At 40.3% G+C, this 21,081-nt stretch overlaps 1 protein-coding gene across 2 annotated transcripts in view; it reads left to right on the top strand.

Moving 5' to 3' along the window:
- IPT9 (isopentenyltransferase 9) overlaps window positions 1–21,081 on the top strand; it is a 336,165-nt gene that overhangs the window by 208,107 nt on the left and 106,977 nt on the right. For both annotated transcript variants that reach the window (XM_089437271.1, XM_089437272.1), the window contains exon 7: window positions 6,777–6,871. In XM_089437271.1, coding sequence (XP_089293397.1) covers window positions 6,777–6,871 — 95 coding nt within the window. The remainder of the gene's footprint in view (window positions 1–6,776; window positions 6,872–21,081) is intronic.

Below are 21,081 nucleotides of genomic sequence, written 5' to 3'. Positions count from 1 at the left end.
TGAAAGTTGCTTCTGCTTCAGTTATCTTGCTCCATTTTCCCCTCACTATTATTAAGGAAAGACACCAGCAGTTCCCCTCTTCGACTCCACGCCGAATGGTTTGAAACATTCAGACTATACTCTGCCTCTCTACCTGAAAGTGTCAGTTTTCCCACCAAAACTCAATCAAACCCCCTGTGCATCATATCTAGCCTAAAATCATCCCTTTCAACAAAGCTAAATCATAAAGAGAGAGCCCTCTCTGACTGCAGGCAGGCTAGGGCCTGCAGTCCAAAGTTGGTTTGTAGTTACCTCGGCCGTATCCCTTTAGGAGTCAAAAGGGACAACCTGAGTGTTAACAGACGCAGAGGCAACAGACTGCACAATCACTGGAAGGCCTGCGTGGGTGATGCAGAGAGGCAAGAGCTGACGCAGTAGGTCTGGGAGCTGTGTAGAGGCTAGTAAGCCTGACGCTGAGGTTGGGAGAAGTGCTGGAGAATTTGTTCTCTGTTGGGTAAGCCAGTTTGGCACCCAGTTGTACTGAAGAATTGCTGAATAATAAAATCCTCCTCTGCTGCACCGGTTTTCCCGCATTGGGTTTTTCCAGGGACATTTGTCCAAAATATCTGTGTTGATGTGTTGATTCTTGTGTATGTGTTTTGTTTCTGTATTATGGTGTGATTTCTAGAGCAAAAATTATTTTGATGTTTATTGAAGGGTTTTTCGTAAATAACTTATTGACAAATAAGTAGGTAAAATAAATCAGTTGTTGTAGTGATAGAATTTTCACATGGTATCAGAGGAAGTAATCAGAGACAGGAAGGGAAAATCAATTATGGGTCGAGACCATGATGCAGAGGCATCTACGTCAGGAGACTCGCACAGATTTTCAGAAAATTGCACAAGAGACAGTAACTTCGATTTCTCTATGTTGGCTTCCAGGCTGGAAGAAGAAGTGGCTTGTGTGACTAGCTCTGCATCATCAGAAGTATGGTATATAGACAGTGGAGCCTCTTGGCATATGACGGGAATGTTTCTCAGATTATCAGGAGGAGAGGATGAACTTTCAGATCACCATGGGGAACAAGGCAAAGTGTACTTCAGTAGGGAGGGGTACCATAGTTTTTCAAACAGGTTCCGTGCTACCAATGTGCTGCATGTACCACGATTGGGGATGAATTTACTTTCTGTGTCGCAACTTCAAGGCAAAGGCTATGACATTTTCTTCATCAAGGAAAAAGTATACGTCAAACACCCAAGATGGAAAAAGAAAGTGCAGATAGGGATCAAAAGTAACTGGTTGTATGGATTACAACTAGAATCACCAATGGCACCAATAGGCAATCATGGTGACAAGGATTTGAACGAACTATGGCACAGAAGAATGGGACATTTGCACCATGGGGCTCTGAGAATTCTCAGAAACACTGTAACAGGAGTTCCGGATCTTAGTACAGAACGAGATGATGTATGCAGAGGATGTGCTCTGGGAAAGTATGCTAAAGAAACATTTCCTAGAAGTAAGAATAAGGCTAAGAGTGTACTAGGATTGATACACCCAGATATCTGCAGATCTATGTCCACTAAAGCTCTTAGTGGTGCCGAGTGCTTCCTTACCTTCATTGGTGACCACTCAAGGAAAACTTGGATTTATTTTCTGAATACCAAGGACGAGGTTTTCTTTTGATTCAAAGAGTTCAAGGCTCTGGTGGAGAATCTGACTGGGAAGAAAATAAAAGTTTTGCGCTTAAATAATGGTGGAGAGTATGTCGATAAGGACTTCGCTGATTTTTGTGCTAAGGAGGGCATCAAAAGAGAGTGGACAACTCCTTACAATCCGGAGCAGAATGGAGTAGCAGAAAGGAAGAACAAGACTATTGTAGAAGCAACTAGGGCCATGATGTATGATCAAGATATGCCAAAATTCCTGTGGGCAGAAGCATGCAACACATCAGTCTATGTTCAGAACAAAACTCCTCATCAAGCATTGGGCAAGATTAATCCAGAGAAAGTTGTCACAAGGAAGACGCCTAAAGTCAGTCATTTCAGGATAGTTGGGAGCTTAGCACATTACCGTGTACCCGAGGAAAAGAGGAAGAAGCTGGGTCAAACTGTAGAGAAATGGTATCTAGTGGGATATAGCAAGAATGTTAAGGAATACAAAATCTATCTTCCAAGTAGCAGGAAGGTAGTAGTTCGACGAGATGTGAAGTTCATGGAGGATAGGGCTTTCGAAAAATCTCGAGAAATGCATTCCAAGGAGTAGTCAATAGAGGAGCCGTTGGTCAAACCTCTTCAACCAACGGAAGTAAAGAATTCTTCCTCGGGTCAGGAAGAATCACAGGATGAGGAGGAGCTAACAGAAGCACTTGCTGGCAGAGGAAGAACGAGCAGGGAACTTCATCAGATTCTGCGAGATGTAGAGGACTTCATTGGTGCACCAAGATGTACAGGTTGGAGTCCTAGCGACTTAATGACATGGTCTACGTCTACTACAATCTTCGATTGTGGGTGAGGCAACTTGAGAGGATACCTGATATGGAGGCCATCTCATTGGATGGGATTGACACCACTGTTGCATGGAGGGTTGAGGCTGAGAGGCCTCTCATGGAGTTTTCTGATGATTGGTTAGAGCCGGAGGTAGTGGAAGGCATAGAGGGGGAGGAGGAGGAGCAACAAGAGGAGGAGATGACACCACCTACCCAGGCTCCCCCTGCCACTAGTAGAGGACGTGGTCTACCTCCTGTAGTTCCTAGTTCTTCAGCTTCTAGAGCATAGCAGAGTCCACTGCCAGCTCCACTGGCATCTACATCTAGAGGGAAAGGGAAAGCTATTGCATTTTCTCGCAAGAGGGGTAGAGGAAATCAATAGTATTAGTTATTTGGTTCATTTCATTGTATATGACATTACGACTCATGATATGAGATACATTATTATATTTTTTGTTGATATTTTGAAGCTGAGTTGGGACTCAGGAGTTAGGACTTACTATTTAGGACATGATTCACTGTTATGTGTGATGTAGCACTAGAAATGATATTACACATCTTATATATTAGTTCGTTTATCATATTTACGTGTCAATGTATTTATTTTATGTTGTAGATGCTTTAGATATTAAAAAAATTGAAAAAAATGAATATTTTTGTATTTTACGATTTTTTCCCGATTTTTACGTGTTTTTTTTTTTTTTTTTTTCTTTTTCTGATTTTTCCCCTCGCCAATTTAATCCTGATCGCAATTTTCACAACATTGGATTGGAAAGCACTGCTTTAGCTGTCATTGTCATGAGCATTGTATTGCCTTGAAGATGTTGTTGTTTGCGAAGTTTGCAGATCAAGTATGATTGTGTATGGCTGAGTCAGTGTTGCTGCAAGTATTTATATGACTGATTTTGTCAGCGATGGCCAAGTTTGTATGCTGATATGTGGCTGAGCAAGAATTGTGGAGCTAGGGTTTGATGCACTGTTGAGCAGTAAGAGTATCTTGAATTGTGGTTGATCCAAATGTTGCTAGGGTTTGGACAGAGTTTGTTCTGCAAGATGTTATTGGTACAATGATTTCATCATAGAGACTTGTGAATCTATCTCTATGCTGCTAGGGTTTGGCATTGGATATACATTTTGAGCAGTAGTAGATTTGTTTGTTTAGTAGAGAGCATTGAATGCTATTGGATTGTTCAATTGGGGTTTGATTCTTTTGGTGTGCAAAGAGAGTGGGCATTGCTGGTGAAAACCTTGTGCTAGTATTGCAGATTGACAAAGTTAGCAAATTGATTTGATGTTGTCTATGTTGATATAGTAGAGGTGGACCCAGTCTGAAAATATATGAAACATGATCCACTGTGTTGAATTGAAGGTCAGAACCTTTAGGGCAAGGTGTGGCTTGCTGAGCAAAGTGGTAAGGTGGTGCAAGGTGGAGATTAACATCTCCTTTTGGAGAATAAGAACACTTTAGGGTGTCGAGCCGGTGTTAGTGCAAGTTGGATCTTGCAGGGTGTTGGAACATCCTTTCAGTTGGAGCTCATAAAACTAGGGCATTGGAGCATTCGTTCAGTTGGAGCTGATAAATCAGGGGGTTGGAGCCTCCTTCCAGTTGTTGTGGGAGAATTTTGGATGTTGGAGCTTCCTGTTGATGTAATCTTTAAGACATATATTAAAAAGCATTCGGTGGTTTTTCTCCCGGAAGGATTTCCACCTAAAAATCTGTGTACTGTCTTTGTTGTTATGCATTGTTGAATGGTGTTGCTAATTCTTAATGTTTACATTATATTATTAAATTGTTAAAAAGTGCCTAATACTGATTCACCCCCTTTCTCAATATTAGTGAATATTCCAATAAGTATCTGAAGCAGCAGCCTACCTTAAGGAATTTTCTGTGACAGCGTCCGCTCACGAGACAAAATTCTGTGACAATGTGGACTTCTGAGACATTGTTTTGGGCAGAGAGGGTTTTTGAGGCCACTCAAAGCTTGGAAGTCTCTTGTTCTGAGGTAGTGAGGGTTTGAGTAAACTCTATTGTGGCTGTGGGCTACTCCTGAAGTAATCTTTATGGCAGCAGCTCATCTTTAAGGTAGTGAAATCATTTCTGAGGCTTAATCGGTAGCAGCGGGGTCCCTCTGAGGCTCTGTTGATGAGAGCAGATCCTTTCTGAGGTGGCAATCATGACAATGGATCTTTCTGAGGTGTCAATTGTGACAATGGATTTTTCTGAGGTGTCAGTTGTGACAGCGGATCTCTCTGAGGTAACAATTGTGGCAGCGAAACCCTGCTGAGGTCTGCTCTGGGCAGCGGGTATCTCTAAGGGCTGGAGTTGCCCTCTGTGTGGCAGCAAAATGGTGTATCTGGAGTTGTGAGGGAGCACAGGAACCCTTCCTTGTATTAGCGAAATTGGGAACTCCTATCTGGAGGCAGCAAGGGAGCATTTATGGCCACCGGAGAACCTACAGGCCTGTATAGTCCCCTGTGGCAGCAGAGGTCAAGGTTAGCTGAGTGGGACTCCAAGGCAGCTTTGTGACCAAGGGTGCCAAGACTGTAGTTGGCTATAAGGTCAGATCAGTAGTATAGGGACAGCAGGGACTGATGATACAATTAGTATTAGATTGTGAAATTAAACTACAGTGTGTTATTGGAAGGATTATGGACTTGTAACCTACTGTTGAATTGACTTTATTTGTATGAGTTGTTGGTGGAAAGTTGAAAACACTTTTTTACACTGTTTGTGCATTCAGTATTATCTCTGTTTGCAAAAATTGTAGGAATGCTGTGATGCTAGTTAGAATATGTTTTTGTCATGTGTTCTTTTCAACCCTAAGGGTAAATTTCCCAAAGGGGACGCTACAAAATCGAGGGACTGTCTTTGGCTTGTATTTTACAGCCCAACCAGCTCCTAGATCTTTTGTAGAACTGTCCTCTAAAGTTACATAGTTAGCTCCATAGCCCAAAACAAAGTAAGGCACTGACCTTCCCTTTCAACCAACCCACAATTACAAAAAACCTCTATTTTTTGTTTCAAGCAATCTGGAAATTACAGCAGTTAAAACCCTAAACCAGATTGCCTTTCAATGTTGTTTGAGCCTCAAATAAGCATCCTAAGCTTGACTTATTAATTGTAAAAGCAAATCCCAAAATTATAGTGTTAAAAAATTGTTTGATTTGTTGTTATTAACATTGTTATATTGCTGTTTTAGACTTTGAAAATGCCTATTTAAATCTGATTCTAAGTCTGAAAGGTAAATTGTCATCTTAAAACCCTAAATCAGATCTAAACCTAAGCTCCTGTGCCCATTTATTCCACAACATCTCAAGCTTGGTGTGCCCTGGGGGTTTCCCACTTGGCTAGAGCCTATCTAGTCTAAAGAGAGGCAAGGCTACGAAGGTGACTCTGGGTAGCTTGCCTAAGTTGTCCTTAGGGTCTCACAACTTGTGTTTAGTTAGACCATGTGACAATTTGGGAGCTAAACAGTACCAATAGTAATGTGCATTGAAGTGTATCAATTCACATTCTCGAGGGAAATAGTAAATCCCTTTTCCACTCAGTGATTTCCATCGTGTTTGTTATCAATCAAAAACCATGTTATATAAGTTTTTAAGTTTTCTTACTAGATCATTAGAAAGGCCTTCAAACAGACAACCATTTCTTGTGACACAAGGATGAGATTTTCTTTAACAAGTAATAATATTTGGTTTGCATTCATGCAATCTGATTGCAATTTTGAGGATAGTGAAAAGTCATTTGCTTTGAAATAAGATTGAAATTATGATGTCTCCCATAAATCCAATTATTGTTGTTACTTGTTACTTGTTATCCAACTATACACTTTGTTTTTAAAGCTTAAACTTTTCCAATCAAATCATACATTTGGGTAATTGTAATTTCAAGAGGATAAGAGCTGCTATAAGAAGTACCGTCTACTCAATTTTCATTAATAAATAAGACTGCATAGTATAGGATAGTTGAAGGTAAGCTGAACATAAATTGTCTCCACCTTTGCCCCTTGTTTTAATTATTTTGTTCTTAACTTTAAATATATGAAAGGTAAGAGGCAATAAATCCACTTCGTTTAATTGTGTTTAGCATGTGTTTTGAAAACTTTGTATGGAGACTTTGGGAGGAAGAGAATGGTATTTGAAACCCATTCTTCTTAGTTGCTTCAAGCTCGACATATATATTGATTATAGTGAGAAATTAGAATATAATTTACAGGTGGCTAATTGGTTACTGACTATAATCAATAAAAAAAGGAACTCCATAGCTTTAGTTGTAAGCAAAGGATTGAAACGACATTTTGTCTGTAGGGAGCAATGGAATTTTGGCTGAAGCCTCTTGGCTCTTGGATATGGGAATTCTTCCTAATACAACTTGCGCATCTCGTGCAATTGGTTATCGACAAGTATGTTGTAATTTCCATTCATTTATTTTGGATATTGATTTTGATATCTCTCTAATCATTTGGAAACTGTGATTCCTTTTCTTATTTTAGTTATCCTCATTTTCTTTATTCAATTATTATTATTATTTTATCTTATTTTAAAGCCTATGATTGTTTTAAACTATGTTGATTTTCTTTTAATAACGTGTATTTCCTAGTGATAACATGTTTGATCTTTCTTCGAAAACAATATAATAAATAATTGGGCTATTATACTCTACCTATCATGGTGCAATTCAAGTATGCACTTAAGTTCATAAAATGAATGCATACTTCAGATTTTTACATTCATGCTTCTTGAATTTGTAATTCTATCTTTTAATGCTATGAAAGAGGAGGATAGTAGTTTCTCTGTTTTCTACTAGAAATATTACATATGCTATTCCAATGGTTTTGATTCACCTTGTACTTGCTTCATGACCAAGTAGCCTTTCCATTGCTAGGGAAGTTAAATAGTTTGGTTCTCGTATCCCAATCTCCATCCTTCATAACGGGGCTTGTTACCCATCAAAAAGTGGGTAACCCCTATCTTGTCATGATGCCACATGGCACGTCAATATGGCACTTTCAGCTGTCCGATAAATGCAAATCTTGGTGACACGTGGCCCACTTAAAGTCTGCCACGTGGTAGGTATGATGTCATAGTGACACCAACATTCAGTTACCTAATGACCCTTGGATCCTGGTCATTTGACGAGGTCCTATGGAGCAATCAAAGGTTGGCTCATTCTTCCCAATGGGACACCTGCTAGTATATATGTGTGTGTGTGTGTGTGTTGGTTGCATGGCTTGTAATGAAAAGCATCAAAGAAGAGCGTGGAGAACAAGCTGACTTGGGATATTGTACTCTACCTATTGTGGTGGACTTCGAGAATGCATTTAAGTTCATAAAATGAATGCACACTTCAGATTTTTACATTCATGCTTCTCGAATTTCTAATTCTATTCTTTTAATGCTATGAAAGAGGAAGATAGTAGTTTCTTTGTTTTCCACTAGAAATATTACTTATCCTATCCTAATGGTTTTGATTCACCTTGTACTTGCTTCATGACCAAGTAGCCTTTCCATAGCTAGGGAAGTTAAATAGTTTGGTTCTCATATCCCAATCTTTCATCTTTCATAATGGGGCTTGTTGCCCATCAGAAAGTGGGTAATCCCAAGGATAAAAAAATTCTCCTCATTAGCCAACAAGCCATCCAACAACCTTGTTGACCACTAAAGTTGCACTTGAAAAATCTTTGAAGACTCCATGCTCAAGAATATTTCAGATCATTCCTGCACTTACAGATCATTCAGAGTTCCAAATTTCATTAGGGGCCAGGGTCTTCCAGCCCCTTTCTCCGTCTTTTTTCTTCTTCAATCCTTATATTCTGCAACTCTGTGGGGATATTGTATAAATGTCACTAGCATGATGAATAAAGTTATGGAACAAACCTAAGATGCTTGAGACTCTGTCAACAAGTGAGTACACCTTGAAGTGTTATTTTTACTTGGTTTATTATTCTTTTTTTTCAGCAACAAATAATTTCTAGGTTTTTTCTCTCACTGCATATGCCAAAGTTGTGGTGATAGCTTGAAGATCGTGCCTTAAGTCCATCTTAGTGTTTAGGGACGATGTATATTACCGTGCTAGGTCATCCCTGAAATTTCATGGAATTTGACTAGGTCTAAGTAGGATTTTCCTAATGTTATTGGCAAAAATGAGGAAAAATTCAAAAAACAAAATAATAATTGAGAAAATTTATAAATTTTTCCAAAGTCAAAATAAGTCAAAATTTGACATGGAAATTAAGTGGAAAATCAATGGTGATATGGCAACTGTGTAGGGCCCACCACATGAAGCACAACTCAAGTTGAATTTGCAACTACCAAGTGACAAGTCAAACTGGTCCCACGTTGAGCTCATGAGAAAATCGCGTATGGCTAAAGTTCACTTTTGATTTAATTAAAAGGTTGTGGAATTAATGTTAAAGTTTAAAGTTTTTGCATAAGAAAGGAGCTATGCACATGATAAATTTGAACTCCAAACAACTATTACGCACATGCCATAAAATGACTCCACACAATAGGAACAAATGGTCAATGCTGCCAGCAAGGAAATCAACATAGGTATGAAGATTGAGTTTGTAATTTAGTGTTGAACATTGGATAAACCAATGCTCCTCGTGTGTTTCGTGACATGGACTAACCGCTTCTTGTGGATCCTTATCTTTAGCGATGCGATCATTGTTTAACACTTGCGGGTTTTGGTCTAATGTTAGGAAACCAGCTCACAAAAAGATAGAAAAGATAGATCAATGCCTTAGAATTCAGCCTCTTCGAGGGGGCAACCTCCTTTACATTATACAAATGAACAATTCTTGGATGATACAAATGACTAAACCTCCCTTCTATATATAGGAGTCTAAGGGGTCACAATGTAATCAAGCCGACATAACAGTAATAACATAAGGGCACAAAAATAACAATAGTGGGTTTTTATGGGGCATACTAATAACAATATGGGGACAATAGGGGTACAATAATAACAATAAGGAATACAATGACAATAGTAATGGGGGAATCACTAGTATTATAGGGGCCTAACATGCCCCTCTCCTTCCGAAAAGTGTTGTCTTCAACGCTTGAGTAGTTCTGGATGCTTCTGTATAAAATTCTCATCTACCATGTGGAATCTTCAACGGATAATTTCTTCCACTTGATAAGGTACTCTGAAATTGAACGATTTCGTAGCTCTCGAGTTCTTGTTTCTGTGACTGCTTCTGGTTCCAATATGATTTTTCCTTCCTCGTCAAGTTTTGGCAATATTGTTTGAATTGGGAGCTTGTCACCTATAACCTTCTTTAAACATGAAACATGGAAAACTGGGTGCACTCGAGAAGCTGTAGGAAGCTCCAATTTTTATGCCATAGTACCAATCTTTTGCAACATCTTGGGACCATAATACTTTGGTGATAATTTATTATCCTTCTTAGCTTGCTTGAGGACATTTGTTTATATGGTTGTAGCTGTAAGAATACCCAGTCACCTACATCAAAACTTCTTTCGCTGCAATGTTGATCTGCCTGTTGTTTCATTCTATTCTGCGCCAACGTGAGGTTATCCTTTAAGAGTTGCAGAACTTGTTGTTGATGCTCGATGTGATGTTCCACTACTTGAACCTTAGAATTTTCTCTTAAATATGATGTGATGGATGGTGGATGATATCCATAAAGTGCCATAAATGGGGTCATTTTTGCTGCAGTATGGAAGGAAGTGTTATACCACCATTCAGCTAGAGGCAACCATTTGACCCATTGTGTCTGTTTATCAGATACAAAGCAACGAAGATATCCTTCCAAACATTTGTTTACTATCTCAGTTTGTCCATCAGATTGAGGATGATAAGATGAGCTATGAGCTAACTGAGTACCGAGACAAGAAAATAATTTTGTCCAAAAATTTCTAGTGAAAGTGGGATCTCTGTCATTTACAATAATCTTTGGGTTTCCATGTAGCGTTTGAATTGTTTCCATAAATGCAGTAGAAACTGTACTGGCTTTAAATGGATGTGATAATGCACAAAAGTGTGCATACTTGGTAAGTCTGTCAACTACCACCATGATGACACTCTTTCCTTCGGACTTGGGTAAACCTGTGATAAATTCCATTGAAACCTCCTCCCAATGTTGGCTTGGAATGGATAAAGGTTGTAATAGACCTGGGGTCTTAATTGTTTCAACTTTATTTTGCTGGCAAACCAAACATTCCGCCACAAGCTTTTGAATATCTTATTTAAGGCCATCCCAAAGAAATTCCTTCTTAACCCTGTGGTAATTTTTAAAAAATCCTGAGTGCCCTCCTAAGGGATAAGTGTGCAATTCCATAAGAATCTTTTGTGTGAGTTGGGAATTCTTACATAGGTATAAGCGATCCTTGTACCATAACAAATCATTTTTCCAGCTAAATGTATCAGATGTACTGGGATCTTGTTGTAGCTTTCGAATGAGTGCCCACACTTCTTTGTCATTCTTCCATTCCTCCCTTGCTTCGTTTATCCAATCTGGTTGGATAATAGAAATGGCGCACAACAATGCTTCCACATCCTCATCCTTTCTTGAGAGTGCATCTGCCACAACATTTTGCTTCCCTTTTTTGTAGATGATTTCAAAGTCATAACCCAACATCTTTGTGACCCATTTTTGTTGCTTTTCAGAGGATAATCTTTGTTCTAAAAAGTATTTAAGACTATCATGATCTGTTTTTACCTTGAAGTGTCTTCCCATTAGGTAGGGTCGCCATTTCTTAAGTGCATGTAGTATTGCCAACATTTCCTTCTCATAAATAGCTTTGTGTAAATACTTTCCCTTGATTGGACGACTTTCGAAAGCAATGGGTCTTTCATCTTGCATTAAAACAACACCAATTCCATTTCCTGAAGCATCACATTCCACAATAAAGGTTTTTGTGAAGTCCGACGTAGCTAAGACCGGTGCTTGGCACATTGCCTCTTTAAGATGTTCGAAGGCCTTTGTTGCTTCTGGAGTCCATGAAAATGCATCTTTATTCAATAATGTTGTTAGAGGTGCTGCTATTCTTCCATAATTCTTAACAAACTTGCGATAATACCTTGTCAACCTGAGAAATCCTCACAGATGCTTTATGAATGTGGGGATTTTCCATTCCTTAATGGCTTTAATTTTGCCAGGGTTTACCTTAACACCTTTATGAGATACAATATGACCCAGATATTCCACCTCTTGTACTCCAAAGAAACATTTGGAGCTTTTTGCATATAATTGTTTCTCCTTCAATAGTTTGAGCACCCCGTCAACATGTTCAACATGATCCTTCCAAGACTTGCTGTAGATTAATATATCATCGAAAAATACTAACACAATTTTTTTAAGGAAGGGTTTGAAAATGGAATTCATCAAACCTTGAAATGTAGAAGGTGCATTGGTAAGGCCAACAGGCATGACCAAAAATTCATAATGACCCTCATGAGTTCTAAATGCTGTTTTCAGAATGTCTTCAGTGTTCATTCTGATTTGATAATATCCTGAACGAAGATCCAACTTGGTGAAGTAAATTGATCCGTGCAATTCATCCAATAATTCATCAATGACAAGAATGGGAAATTTATCTTTAATAGTGAGCTTGTTGAGCTCCCAATAATCCGGACACATACGCCATGATCCATCCTTCTTGTGCACCAATAATACTGGAGCAGAGAAAGAACTTTGACTAGGTTGAATTATACCAGCCTCTAGCATTTTTGCAACCATACGTTCAATTTCACTCTTTTGGGCATAGGGATATCTGTATGGCCTGATGTTTGGAGGAACACTTCCTGGAATCAAATGAATAGTATGATCATGATCACGAATAGGTGGGAGACCTTTGGGAGTCTCAAATACCTTGGAATGATTGTCTAAGACTTTTTGGATATCTGGAGAAATAGATTATTACGATGTGGGAACCTCTAGCGAACATAATTGTGCAATTACACCTTGTTGTTCCTTCTTTAGAAGCTTTGTCATACCGTTAGAGCTTATTATCTTTCTCGGTTTCCCTGCAATACCCCTTAATTCAACTTCCTTTCCTTCTGCACAAAATTTCATGAAAAGTTCTTGAAAATTAAAAACTATTGTACCCAAGGATTGTAACCATTGGACTCCTAGTACAACATCAACACCACCCATTGGAATGGAAAGCATTGGGCTATTCAATATATATTCTCCCATGGATAGCTTGATATTATGGCACTTTCCAGAGCAATTTATGGTTCCTCAACTTGCAACCATCACTTTATCACTTTGGTGTTGGATATAGGAAGCAATTCAATTCCTTTGCTATCTTACAATGAATAAAATTATGGGTACTTACCGAATCAATCAACACTATTACCTTTTTCTTCTTGACATGTCCTTCTATCTTGATAGTTTGAGGAGTGGTAATTCCAGGCAACGCATTACAAGATATGGTCGGATTCATTTCTTCTTTATCTAGGGTTTGTTCCTGGAGTATATCCTCTTCTTTTGACATTTCTTGTTCCTTTTCTTCCTCCTCTTCACAATCTATGTAGAATAATTTCTTCTCAGTACACTTATGACCTTTAGTGTATTTGCTATCACAATTGTAACAAAGCCCTTTTGCTCTTTTTTCTTCCAATTGTTGTGGTGTGGGGCCTAACATCTAATGACAATCGTGATTACCAACAAGTGGTATTAGAGCATAGGTCACAAGTTCGATACACACTCGACTGACGTTGGAGGGGAGATTGTTGGACATTGGATAAACCAATGCTCCCTGTGTGTTTCGTGACATGGACTAACTGCCTCTTGTGGATCTTTATCTTTGGTGATGCGATTGTTGACTAACACCTGCAGGTTTTGGTCTAACAACAATCGTGATTCCCAACATTTAGTTGAATTATTTGTGGAGTATTCCTCAACTTGTACACATCGCTTCACCACAACCTACACGCTCTACATGCCACTTTACTAGGTGTTCTACTTCGTTTTATCATACGTTGAGAAGGATGTCACACCTTGGAGAGCTACACATCTCATTGGATATTTTAAGGATTTGGTTGTGGATCACTTTACTTGGAGGCCTTTGGAGGATAGATTTTGCATCTTTGAGACATCTTATGCTTTTTTGGATGTAAAAGTCGAACTTTCATGGGGGCTATTTTGGTTGGAGACTTGTACATGTGGCTTGACCACCTCAATATATTATGTATCGTTGATTAGTTGGTTGAAGGAAATGTTTTTTCTCTCCTCCCTAGGATAGATATAGTGTTTTCACCTTAGGTATTATCATTTTATTGTAAAGGAAGTTGAGCTAGACTTTATATAAAGAGTAGCTTGTCCTCATTCATTCTCATGGTTGGATTTTTCGAGCTTCCCCTCCTTGCAGCTTAATGGATACACCTTTCTTGGAGCATACACGATGTGTAAGAGTTCTCTCTTTGATGTATGCATGAAATATTTTGGTGCTTAATGCTTGAATTTTGATGTGGATCCTTCTACATAAGCAAGGCTAAAGACTTGATCCATTGAGGAATAGAATCTACTACTTGGAAGGAGTTTAGTGTGGTAACACCTATCCTCTCCTTGTTATCTCATTCTTTGATGATTAATCATTTGCTTTATATATATCTCAAGAATTCTAGCAAGCTTGTTAACTTCAATTTCTAGGGTAATGTTGTGTTGCTAGTTGAAGGATAATCCTTCGAGAACTCTTCTTTGTATTTCTACATTAATTTCTAGCAATATTAGAGCGGAAATTATTGAGCATTCTAGCCTTATTTCCATTGCTAATACTTAAAAAAATTAAGCTCTATATGATAGTCCATTGACTACATTACACTTGTTGGGTTGGCACTAATATGTACTTTCTTCCATCACTCTTTTAGCCCTTTTGAAAAAACACAGAAACCATTGTTTTGCTAGAACTACTCTCTAATCATCTTGTGCCTTGTGGCTTTAGTAATCCTACTCAGGGATAAGCCCTGCTTAAGCTAAAGTAGAGCTGATCTAAAGTGAAGAGAATAGTTTACATAAGTGACAGTGGTAACCATCCTAGTAATTCCCTCACACTTGCACCTTGTGAGTTAAGGCTTTTATCATTAAGTGCAAGTCAGGAAGGTAACACAAAGTATATCTTTTTGTATAGTGGTGGCCTAGAAATGTTGCAGACTTATACAATACATGTTTTGCACCTGCACCCTTGTTTTTGGGCCTGGTACGAGGTTTGATGCTTCCGACACCTTAGGTCTCTATTGACCAATCATGAAGATTTAAAATCTTAGGAGAAGAAGCTTTCCATTATTGCAGACAACCCTTTAAATTTAACTAGGATCATTTTCACTTATTTATTAGAATCTAAAATGCTGTGTGATTTTTTCATTGCAGGAAAAACTTCATAAATAAGGTTACAATATAGACCTTTTCCCAAAATGTCGTGTCAATAATGGGACAAGATTTCCCCCAAATTCATTCTAACAGATATGGTTGTTGTGTATAGTTCTTGAGAACTCTCATCAAATCAACTATTCGTAACGAGTGTTGAAGTTTCTAAGTCTAATAGTTAGAAACCCTCCATCTACTTTCTGATTTATTCCTTCCTACATGTTCTAATTAATTAACAAGTTATTTACCATGTAAATATTGAAAATAAACACAAGTACATGCTCAACACATTACAGATCATCAACTGAAGGAAATAGAAACAAGCACACAAATGACACCGTTATTTTTGGACTAATTTCCCTGGAAAAACCCAATGCGGGAAAACCGGTGCAACTATCTGAGGGTTTGATTTATTAAGCAGTTTCAGAATACAATCTGGGTGCCAAATCCGGCTCACCCAACAGAGAAAAATCTCGGCAGTAGTACCTCTCCTTCGGAGACAGATGCTTCGGCTGAAACCCCAGATAAACACTCTGGCAACTCCTCAGCTCCAGTGTGCCCCACGAAAAGCCCTAGCGTCAGCCTCTAGGGACCACGTCAACCTCTTCTTCCCTCTGCGTTAGCTTTCCCGACAGTTCCCGCAGTTCCTGACAGTTCCGGTTGTTCCCGATAGTTCTAGCTTTTGCCCTCTGCGTTAGCTTTCCCGACAGTTCTAGCAATTCCCAACAGTTCTGGCTGTTCCCGACAGTTTTGGCTTCTGCCCTTTGCGTCAGCTTTCTCGACAGTTCTGGCAGTTCCTGACAATTCCGGCTGTTCCCGACAGTTCCAGCTTCTGCCCTCCGCGTTAGCTTTCTCGGCTGTTCTGGCAGTTCCGGCTGTTTCGGCAGTTCCAACTATTCCCAACAGTTCCGACTTCTTCCTTTTGCGACAACTTTCCCGGCTGTTTTGGCAGTTCTCGGCAGTTTCGGCTGCGGTACTGATCCTTTCGGTGCTATCTCTGCCTCTCTGCTTTTGTATTCACTGCCCCTCAGCTGCAACTCTGATCACTTTCTCAACTTTCTCAGCAAACCCAGCCCCAGAAAGTCGAAATCTTTATCTCTTGGTCCATTTTCTCCAAGTGACCCTCAAGCCTCGTCTTATATTTTCCCTGTTGACATATCAACGGCCGAGATTAAGTCCCTAATCAACATCTAGGATTAGATCTGGCTTGATCCATGTCTTTTGGACCATTCTAACACAGTTTCATATTAATACACATTAATATTTTATTTTTCCTAAGTTTAGACTTAGGGACTCCATTAAAAATATTAATTATTTTAATATCTCTTGAACTGTTTAGAATCTGCCCAAACCCTTTTTGGGTATTGGAGATCTCATGTGCCCCAACCTCTCCACCAAATTTCGTCGCTAGAGCACATCCGATGCTACCCCAAATCAACACTCCCTCTTAGCGAGGACTGTGCTCTAGCAATACTCCTCACTGAGTATTACTCTGATCATTCGGCATCGGTACCTGTGCTGATGCTAGGCCTTCCTACCCAACATCCTTTGCATTGCTGCATTCTGTACTTCTGCCCATGGTTCTGCCATTGCCACTGTTGCATCTGTACAACAACTCCCTTTGCATTCGTGCTACTGTTGGTCCTTTCTCCCAGCACTGCATTGGCACTGCACCTCCTCTCATCATGCTGCCTAGTGCTGCACTGCAACTCAGTTACTCAGAAGTAAGTAATTGATCTCCTAATTTGACCTCCCTGTTGGGCTAGAGATCCTCCTGATGTTGAAGCTCCCTCTGCCGCTGACAAGTGCTCCCTCTCTAACCTCTGCGTTGCTGCAACAACTCCCCGCATCTCGCACTGTTACACACCTCTCTGTGCCATCCTGCATTGGTGCAAGTTGCAACACTCCTGTGCCTCTCGCATCGCTGCAGCCTGCTAGTCTCGCATTGTCTCGCGGCTCCTGCACTGCAACTCTCTCTCCTGCTCCATCCGCATCCGTCTCTACTCACATCGCCAATACTGCTACTCCTCTTCGGGGCTCCCGTAGCAAGGTCTAATCCAAGAGGCTGGGTACCTCGAGGATCTTGCCCCTCATCGCCTGTAGTCCGTTTGACTAGAGCTTGATGTCTCCCCACTTCCGCTCAAGTGTTGTGTGTGCACTCATGGCACACAAAATAGAAAGGATCCTGGCCTTCCAGATGACAATGTTGGGTGCCTCATCTAACCTGTCCTGATCCCTCAGCCCTTTCATGGCCATCTCTCTGCTCTTCTTGTTGACTGCTCCTAGTCTCTCCACTTCTTGTTTGGAAGTTCTCAGTTCGACTCCTGCTGAGTCTCTCTACTTCCCATCTGGAAGTTCTCGGTTCAACTCCTGCTGAGTCTCTCTACTTCCCGTATGGAAGTTCTCGGTTTGAGTCCTGCTGAGTCTCTCTACTTCCCATCTGGAAGTTCTCGGTTCGTCTCCTGTTGAGTCTCTCCACTTCCCGTCTGGAAGTTCTCGGTTTGACTCCCGCTGAGTCTCTCTATTTGCCGTCTAGAAGTTCTCGGTTCGACTCTTGCTGAGTCTCCACTTCCCGTCTGGAAATTCTTGGTTCAACTCAAGATGAGTCTCTCTACTTCCTGTTTGGAAGTTCTCTTCTAGACTCCCTCTGAGTTCCAATTTCCCACTTGGAAATCCTTTTGCCAACGTCAAGTTGCCCCTCTCCGATCGTCTGTGCAATAGCAACATTGATCCGGATTCCTTGGCTAGAAATCTGCATCGGCAACAACTCCCTCTATCTTGGCCTTGCCCTGTTAGGTACTGTTTTGACTACAATACCCCACCAGCTCCACTCTGCAACTTACCCATAACCTCCTAAACCCCAGCAACCTGAAGGTTAGAGCTCCTAAGCTTTGTGCAATCCCGACACCGGCAAGTGAACTTCCTCAGCCAACTGCGTCAACCCTCCTGGCCTCTCCGTGGCTTTGCGTGAGCCTGTCTTTGCCTCCCTCAGCCTTTGCACTATGTCACCCCTTCCTTGTTGCTTCTCTGTCAGGACAACTTCTATCACTCGGGACAACTGTTTTCTGCTGTTGCTTCTCTGCTCGGTTGATGTCCTCAATTCTCCTGTGATCTGTAACCACGCTCTGACACCATGTTGAAGTTTCTAAGTCTAACAGTTAGAAACCCTCCATGTACTTTCTGATTCATTCCATCCTACTTTTTTTGATTAATTAACAAGTTATTTAGCATGTAAATACTAAAAATAAACACAAGTACATGCTCAACAAATTACAGATCATCAACTGAAGGAAACAGAAACAAGCACACAAATAACACCATTATTTTTGGACTAATTTCCTTGGGAAAATCCGATGCGGGAAACCGGTGCAGCTATTTGAGGGTTTGATTTATTAAGCAGTTTCAGAATACAATTTGGGTGCCAAATCCGGCTCACTCAACAGAGAAAAATCTCGGCAGTAGTACCTCTCCTTCAGAGACAGATGCTTCAGTTGAAACCTCGGATAAACACTCCGGCAGCTCCTCAGCTCTAATCTTCCCCACGAAAAACCCCAGCGTCAGCCTCTTTTGCCCTCTGCGTCAGCTTTCCCTATAGTTTTGGCAGTTCCCTGCAGTTTCGGTTTTTCCCGGCAGTTTCAACTTCTGCCCTTTGCGTCAGCTTTCCTGGCAGTTTCCGCTGTTCCCGGCAGTTCCGGCTTCTGTCCTCTGCGTCAACTTTCCCGACAGTTCCGGCAGTTCCCGGTAGTTTCGGCTGTTCCCGATAGTTTTGGCTTCTACCCTTTGTGTCAGTTTTCCTGTCTGTTCTGACTGTTCCCGACAGTTCTGGCTTTTGCCCTCTGCGTTAGCTTTCCCGATTATTCCGGCAGTTCCCGACGGTTCCGGCTGCTGCACTGATCCTCCTGGTGCTATCTCTGCCTCTCTGCTTCTATATTCATTGCCCCTCAGCTGCAACTTTGATCACTCTCTCAACTTTCTCAGTAAACCCAGCCCCATAAAGTCGAAATCTTGATCTCTTGGTGTGTTTTCTCCAAGTGACCCTCGAGCCTCTTATACTTTTCCTGTTGACATATCAACGGCCGAGATTAAGTCCCTAATCAACGGTTAGGATTAGATTTGGCTTGATCCATGTCTTTTGGACCATTCTAACACAGTTTCATATTAATAAACATTAATATTTTATTTTCCCTAAGTTTAGACTTAGGGACTCCATTAAAAATATTAATTATTTTAATATCTCATGAACTGTTTAGAATCTGCCCAAACCCTTTTCGGGTGTTGGAGATCTCATGTGCCCCAACCTCTCCACCAAATTTCGTGGCTAGAGCACATCGGATGCTACCCCAAATCTCATGGCTAGAGCACATCCGATGCTACCCCAAATCAACAAAGAGCATACCGGTATATTTGGATATACAGTCTTTAATATGATCTTTACATAGTAAATACAAAAGTTGATCACATATTGTTCAATTCTTTTCTACAACATAAAAATATATCATGATATGAAAGGAGCAGGCCCTGTCTAGAAGGCTGATGGATGAGTAAATTCAAGGGATTGAATTGACCTTCACTATCCTCCCAAATATGCCAATGGCTTGTCCTCTGTAATAAGCCTTCTTGAGATAGTTCATCAGATTGTGAATTCCTCTTTCTAAATATGTGATGAAAAGAGATTGATTGAAAACATTCTTTTGAGCTAATATTTCATCAAATATAGGAGATAGTGAAATTTTCATATCCATTTTCTCTCAACATCCACTTGATTATAACCAATGTTTCACCAAGTTTCTAGGATGGGGGAGCACCTGAGTGGGAAGATGTGCGTGGGGGCCTGTGGAAGTGTCCCCAGATTTTGGGTAATTTAAGGGGGGATGGGGGGGATGTTGGGTACCTAACATAGAGGTCTCCATCTCTAAAAATATAAAATAAAAATAATAATGATAAAATCCCAAAATAACAATTTATCCCATTCAAAATCATTGTTTTACAGTGTACGCACTGTTAGCTTTTGTAGCATCGGATGGTGTTCTAGTCTCGAAACTTTGTGGAGACACTAAAACACAGGAGTTATCGAAAATCTAGAAATCGTTTCTCGAAATTCCACCTAGAAACAATTAAATTAAATTAATTAATCGATAATTAAAAAATGCCTAAGTCTAACTTAGGGATATCGATTAGTTAATAGTAATTAATTGAGAAAGGTGAGAATTCTCTTGAAACTCACACATATCGACTTGGAGATGATCTCAGCCATCGATTAAGTTATGAAACCCGATTCGTCCCTTAGGCCCTACGTGTCTCAAATCCGGTGAATCAAACACGATTGGGGAAAATTCGTGTCCAAGAATCAGGACATGTCGTGTTTGATCGGGATACGTTCGAATTTGGAACGTGTCCCGATTTTTGGACAAGAATCCAAAAAACAAGAAACCGAGCGACGTTATAAAGGCGCATTTCCCCATTCTATTTGCACATTCACTTGTTTACTCTACTGTGAATGTTTGGGAGCAAGGAGCAAAGGGTGTGGGAGCATTTTCAAGGAGATTCAAGCAACAGATAAGTGCATTTTCTCTCTTTTTTTGCATTTCTATTATAGTAGTTTGAATGTGCATTTATTTTACATATTTGTGCATTTTTTGTTTACTTTTTTACAACATTCATTGCTCAATCAAGGGAAACAACGAAGGGGCAAAGGAAGGGGAAGTATGTCCCCATTGGAGATGCCCCTTCTCTCCCAATTTCATCAAGGTCTGCAAGTGTTCGCTGTGAGAATTCCTACACCTGGAATCCCTACTGCAACAATTGATGATATTTCTCCTACTTGTTAGATTACATGATCAAGTTATTCGCTGTTTCCTATGAAAAACATTGAAATACATACACTGCAGGCTACACCATTTAAATTTATATGCCGAAACAAGAAACTGAGCAAGAAGGAAAATACAACACAAATGACACAATTATTTTTGGACAAACGTCCCCGAAAAAACCCAATGCGGGAAAACCGGTGTAGTAGATCTGAGGGTTTTATTATTAAGCAAAGTATTTCTGAATATAATCGCTGGATGCCCTCCCAACAATCTAGTTATAGAGAAAATCACTTGGCAGAAGAAATTAGCGAGATTACCTCACTCTACACTGCATGTCCCGGCTGATCCGGCAACTAAACCACGAGTTACCCGACTACTTTTGCATTGCCCCTATGTGGACCCTACGTCAGCCTCTAAGGCCCTACGTCAGCTCAACCGGGAATCGATTTTCCCTCAGAAGCC

This window comes from Pinus tabuliformis, chromosome 5_2, assembly GCF_031772625.1.
Source record: "Pinus tabuliformis cultivar Carrire ecotype Pingquan chromosome 5_2, CPIR1, whole genome shotgun sequence".
NCBI classification, from domain to species: Eukaryota; Viridiplantae; Streptophyta; class Pinopsida; order Pinales; family Pinaceae; genus Pinus; species Pinus tabuliformis.
Note: the sequence above shows the minus strand (reverse complement) of the source record. Positions and strands in the feature narration are given on the sequence as shown.